The sequence below is a fragment of the Bidens hawaiensis genome, unplaced genomic scaffold (genome assembly GCF_021521415.1).
Source record: "Bidens hawaiensis isolate Kalapana, Puna unplaced genomic scaffold, B.hawaiensis_p1.1 tig00007857_1, whole genome shotgun sequence".
NCBI classification, from domain to species: domain Eukaryota; kingdom Viridiplantae; phylum Streptophyta; class Magnoliopsida; order Asterales; family Asteraceae; genus Bidens; species Bidens hawaiensis.
In genome coordinates, this window is record NW_027491544.1 from 468,681 (window position 1) to 475,121 (window position 6,441).

A 6,441-nucleotide genomic window follows, 5' to 3' on the forward strand; every position below is an offset into this window, starting at 1 on the left:
ATCCTCCGATTCCTTACACGATTTCATCAATATGCTTGCCGCAAACGGCACGAACGAATATGTAATCCTGTCCCTGTCATATTAACAATTCAAATTCAACCGATCAGCTGTATAGATAAATATATATAAAAAGCCTTACGAGCCATCGTTTGAAGGAAGAGAAATCAACGGAGCCGTTGCGGATGAAAGGATGTCTGGTGGCGCCGACGTAAAGCAGCCGTCGCCGGAATATTCGCCATGGCTTCTCAACAACGTCGTTTGAAGTTGAATTGAATTTGTGACTAAAGGCAAGTAGCCAGCGAATAAGTGACGTGGACTTGGAAGGACACTTGTGCTGTCACGCTACTTAGACGAAGCCAGGTAATCCATTCTCCGCTTGATGACTCATAACTAGTGTTGTTCCGAACGATGTCTTGTTTGGCTCGTCTACAACCGAACCGAGCGAAAAATAGTTAAAATTGAATCGAGCATTTTCCGATCAAAGATCGAGTATTATTTTATTTTTTTCTTTCACTTTAAAATTTTCATAAGAAAAAAGTTTGAAGCTTGTAAATAATATAAACAGATTAGTAATTTTTAGACAAACGTGTAATAGGTTGTAAATTTTTATGAGAAAGAAGTTTGAAGTAAGATATAATAAACATGTAAACAAACTTTTAGTATTTTGAAAACTTGAAACTGTAAAATTGACAGAAAAGGTAAAATTTAAAGGGTTAAAAAATGTATACTTATATTTATGTGTTTTGTCTATATATTTATATATGTTCTTATATAATTTTATATCAAATAAATTAAAAATATTCGAGCCGAACCAAACCGAGCAGACCTTTGCTCGTTGTTTGGCTCGTTTACAAACCGAACCGAGCAGAACGGTTCGCTCACGATCGAGCGAAAAAACGAGCGAGCACTTTCCAAACAATTACCGAGCGAGCGAAAAACGAGTTCGAGCGGCGAGCGGTTTGGATGGCTCTACTCATAACGTACCATTACATATTTAACCACTTGTACATTTGTCCGTTGCAACTTGTACTTCATATTAACCAATCAATTTTTTTTGTTAATAAATCATAAAATGTTAATAAAGCAGGGTAAAGCAAAAAATCTCGACGAAATACTAAACTTAAAATTAGTGTCCTTGGTTGTTTTCATTGATTGCTAAAAAACAACTCTTTTCATCACATCTATATGGGTTCGACATACATAGCTAGAGGTGTAGGTCGAACTTCGCAACTGGTTAACAGGTTTTGTGCATATAAGTTACTAACCGTAACTAGTTATCGGTTGAACTTCGTAAAATTTTTCAGGGTCTCTCTTTGTTTCTAGAATCAATACCGCGTTTGCTTCATCTGGTGAGTGTTTTGAGAATTGAGACTTGAGCGATTTTGAACGGTTTTGCACATTTTTAAAATCTAGAGAGCCGGTTTAATCAAACCATGACACGCAATACCTATTTATACTAACTTAGGGGTCAAATGGGCAAAAACCAGTTTATAACGGCTAGAAAACGACAATGAACCGTAAAAACATTACTAATGGCAATACCCGGTTGACCAATTACTAACCAATTGAACTTAACCGGTTTCAGTTATCTGGTTCCTATTCGTTTCATGTTCAAAAATGCCTAACCGGTCCATAATGTATGATTAATATCAGTCGTACTTTGGGTCAATTTGCAGACTTGTTCACGAAGAGTTTGGGCGGTCATCCACACACAGATTTGGTCTTCAACTTAGGGTTGTTATATACATCTCGTGTCATGCGAAACCATTGTTTTGCAGAGTTGTTCACGAAACCATTTGATACCTACTGCCGGGCAGTAGGACCGGCCTAGACCTTACGCCCTCTATGCTCGACATATTCAATGATATTTAGATGCTATTCGGCCTGCTAAAAGACCATACACTCATCATGTATACATGTCAACAAACAAATAAATTATACATACGCTGATCATGTCACAAACAAACAACAAAATCATACAAACAATAAACTTGCATAACTTATGAAAATTTCTGAAGAGGTATGTACCCGCCTCAACACCGAGCAAGGCGGGTCAACCCACAAGATATAGACAAGAGGCTTGAAATCAAGACATTACGAAGTCACAAAGCCAAAACCTATGCGCATGGCGCATATCACATATGCTCATGCATCACATGCTCAGGCATCATATGCCCAGGCACCACACATGCTCAGGCATCATATGCCCAGGCACACATATGCTCGCGCATCACATATGCTCACGCATATCACATATGCGCGTGGCGCATCAGCGCGCGGCGCATATCACATGCTCGTGCATATCACATCTGCGCATGAAACATCTGCGCGTGAGAATAAAGAGAAGACCTCGCGCATCCTCAGGATTGGCGCATATCACACATGCACATAATCAACCTCGTCCTTATCCAAATCAGGATTAGGGCAACCTTGATTGTGCACGTCAGACAACTTTCCAGAAGGTATCTGTTTAAGGAATAAGAATATGCTGATGTTGACAGCTGCCAAATGAAAGGTGGACAACTCAGCATAACCCATGTGCTACCACGTGATTATAACCAATGAGAAAGCACCAGGTGTCCCAGAGGACACGTGGCGCAGAGCAATTGGAGGAGGCCAACAAGGCTGAGCCCAATCAGTGGAAACCCTAGCACTATAAATACAGCATCAACTCCACAAGGAGAGACATCATCACTGAATCATTCACAGTTACAGCCAGTAACACATTCATTTCACATTCAATCATATTCAATTACATTCAATCACAGACAGTTACAGCTAGTAACACAATCACACAGAGTATTCAGCTATTAAGCAATACTCTCCAGATTTCCTTACTCTGGACATATTATTATCTTCTCCACAAATACTTATTCTCACACCGGAGGGTTACCCCAAAGAGGACCCCTCTGTCCCTTTCTGAGGGGTAAGTTGACGGTGCTGTTCATTTTGTAGGTGGAAGAACCCAGATCCAAGAGAAACCATCGGTGAAATAGCATAATCACACCCGAGGAAAGTAGATCGTCTACCAGTGAGTCGATCCACGTTTCTTCAATTTCCAAGCCGAAAGACACTGGATCGGCGTTCCTTTCCACCCGATCACAAGCGATTCACCATCCTTAACAAACGTGCAACTATTCCCACACGAAAACTTTTCGGCCACCAAATTCACTTGATACAAACACGACATACTTAGCTCAACCTCCTTCATCCCAAACCGCGCAAAAAACTTCCTCCAAACATCAATATTCACATGCATAATCACTCGTTCCACACCTTCCGACGCCACAATATTATTAATCCCCTTCCCTAAATACATTGATTCAGTAATCCTTCGGTTCTCATCTTCCCGATCAAAACAATCCTCCAAAGCATCAAACAACGCCCCATAGTAAAACAAACCTTCAATAAACCGGTTCACAAAGTTGGGCGAGTTTAAATTCGCTGCAACTTCGCACACCACCATAACACGCGGGTTGACACTTTTAATAACTTTCATTAAACTTTCTAAACGGTCCTGGTTCGCGATCATGGTCCATATCCCGTATGACGAGTAAACACCCAAAGCTTCATCCGGGTCCAATTCGAGAAGCTCTTTGTTAAAATCTAACATATCTTCAACTATAACCACATTAAAAGAAAAAGATAAGTTTATAGATTCAGCAAAACTCTTTAACCAGTCACCTGCTTGCTTCATGTCCGATTTTGAATTAGTCCCGATCGCAGTTATTTTAAGATGCTTGATAGGACAGTTCGGTTGGGATATAAGAGCTTGCATTAATATTGTACATTGTACACCTTGTTTAATCGCGAGGTCGATTATATGCACTTTTCTAGACTCGGATACACCGTCCACCAAAGCTTGCACAGCCGAAAACTGGCCCGCTTGGAATATTGGGAATTTCTCATAAACCGAGACTGCAGCCGAGTTTGGCCTCATCACACTCCCTGCAATGTTTTCTGCATATGTCCTTCCCAACCCGCACGAAACCGAAACTCTCCCGGTTTCTTTATCAACCTTTTCGCGTAACGCTTTTGAAAAATAATAAACTAATCGTTGGACCGGGTTTCCCGAGCTAGACGACAAAACGTAGCACCACTCGAGAAGCTTAATCGACCGTTCAAATTGTTGTTGAGTGACTTTCTCTGCAGAAAGTAACAGATTTTCAACAAGTTGAACATCTTTGACTTGTTGACCCGAAAGGCCCGAAAACGAGGTACTATACGGGTGGTTCGGTATCGAGGCATCGTTTATAGAACTTGATGAGCACGACTGTATGAACCTTTCTCCCCCTAACCGAATAACTGCCTCGGTTGACATCTTTGGGCCGGTTTGTGTGTGCGGTTTAATAAGCTCAGAATATTGAGACTCGATGTCCGCAAGCTCTTGCATATTATGCTCGTCTGAACGAAACAGTGGCGCAGTGTCGAGAAACAAGGCATCTAAAGTATTAAAATCTTTAAGCGGTTCGTGTTCCAAACTATGATTTGCAGTTGAAAACGAAAACCCATCGGTCAGTTTATATTTATTTCCCGAACCGTCTTCCTCGTATAACAAAGGCAGCTTTCCTCTACGCGTATAGGTTTCTTGATTCTCGACATCCCCTTTGGAGTAGTTGTGGATTCTTCTAAAGATATGAGTGTCAAAGGGTGGCATTTCAGTTGGTTTTTGAATGTTTTTGGGTACCAAATGTTTGTTAGAATGACAGTTTTACAAACAGAAGGAAAAAACATGCAGGATCAGGTTTCATATATTATCATCAGGACAAGGGGCATTGATATTAACGTTGTTGATATGTACAATGTTGACGCGTTATCACTATATTAATCAAATGTTTGCATTGACTTGTTCATAGGATAGTTCCAATGGCAAAGGACAAATGAATCATTTTATTTCCATTTGTAGAAGATATGTTTTGTAACTCAATATAAATACTTAACACTAGCAATTCAATTAAAGCTGTATTCATATGAACAAACAAGTTCACATCATCCTGGAAAGTGTTTGTGCCGTTAGTATAATCAAAATCATACCTAAAAGTAGCAGTATAAACGTCTCGAGCCTGAGCTTAACTAGGCTCGAGCTCGGCTCATGAGTTGTTTTCCAAGTTTGAGCTCGACTGGACTCCTATTTATTATACATTTGGCAAATTGGAAATACATAATCTCACATTTTGTGTATTGGCCGATAATAATCCCAACTTTAAAATTCACTACCAACGATCCAACCTTTCATCTATTTTTTGTCTCAGTGGTCCTCCGTTAAAAAACACTTAGCGTCGTTAAGTTTTATTCGAGTTTCAAATGGCTTGATTTTTGTTATTTGGAAATTAAAACACCCGAATTGAAACAATGTTTCGTCATTTGGATCACCATTTCGAGATAAGTTTTACATCAATCGACTCGTATCCTTCTTCCAATAAAAAGCCCTAAAACATCAGTTTGAAACTCGGAAAAAACTTAATGACGTTAAGTGTTTTTTAACGGGGGACCATTGAGACAAAAATAGCTGAAAGGTAAGACCGTTGGTAGTGATTTTTAAGTTGGGATTATTATCGGTCAATACACAAAAAATAGGATTGTTTATTTCCAATTTGCCTATACATTTTTAATTAAAACTTAGAAGTCCAAAAGAGAGAAATAAATAGAAGTCCATAAGAGTACGTTGAACCTTAAAAATACACTAGGCTCGTTAAGGCTTAATGAGCCTAAATCTTCCCATACAAGGAAGGCGTAAGCTTGGGCTCTGGCACAGGCATGATAAGGCTTGGCTTGTTTTGAGCTTCTTATCTTGATCTGATCTCGAGTAGCTCGCGAGGGGCTCGACTTGTTTAGGCTAAAAGGCATTATAAAATTTAAAATGGTCCGTCCAATCATAAACTTGGTCAATTAGGTTTATTTGAATATCTAATTGTTAGATTATAGTTGAAACCAATACGTGATGAATAAATAAGTAAAGCCTGTCCCTAACAAAGAGAACAATGTCAATATCAGTGAATATAACAAGAAACATGTACGCAAATACAAACAAATGGAGTTCATCTTTTGATGTGATCGTTGATAGAGATAGATATATACTTGATCCAAATCTCCAACTTTATGCAATAGTGATAAACAGATCATATCAAGGTACGTATGACATCCATCCGTCAATTTAGCTTCTCGTTTACCTGCCACCTCATTATAATTATTTGGATGTTTGTTTATGTAATACAGAACATGCAATTTAAAAAGAAAATGATTTGTAAATTAAGGAGCCCTAAAATAAACATAAGTTGTATTGTATTAAACAGTCGAATTGCATGAATACAGGTTGAATTAAATAATGGAATGATGATAAGACGAGTGAATAGAACAAGAAACTTGATTGATTAATTATACCAGGAAGGTTTTGTTTTGAATGAGACAGGCTTGTATTGTAATGACTCTCTGATTGCGACC

At 38.9% G+C, this 6,441-nt stretch overlaps 1 protein-coding gene across 1 annotated transcript; it reads right to left on the reverse strand.

The window, feature by feature from the left end:
- Positions 1-3,025: 3,025 nt before the first annotated feature.
- On the reverse strand, positions 3,026-4,665 carry LOC143636276 (DELLA protein RGL2-like). The gene has a single exon (XM_077103916.1). The coding sequence runs from the start codon at positions 4,655-4,657 to the stop codon at positions 3,026-3,028; it is 1,632 nt and encodes a 543-aa protein (XP_076960031.1). The 5' UTR covers positions 4,658-4,665.
- Positions 4,666-6,441: the final 1,776 nt, after the last annotated feature.

Coding starts and splice junctions, on each gene's coding strand:
- LOC143636276 (XM_077103916.1), bottom strand. CDS start 4,657: ATGCCACCCTTTGACACTCATATCTTTAGAAGAATCCACAACTACTCC.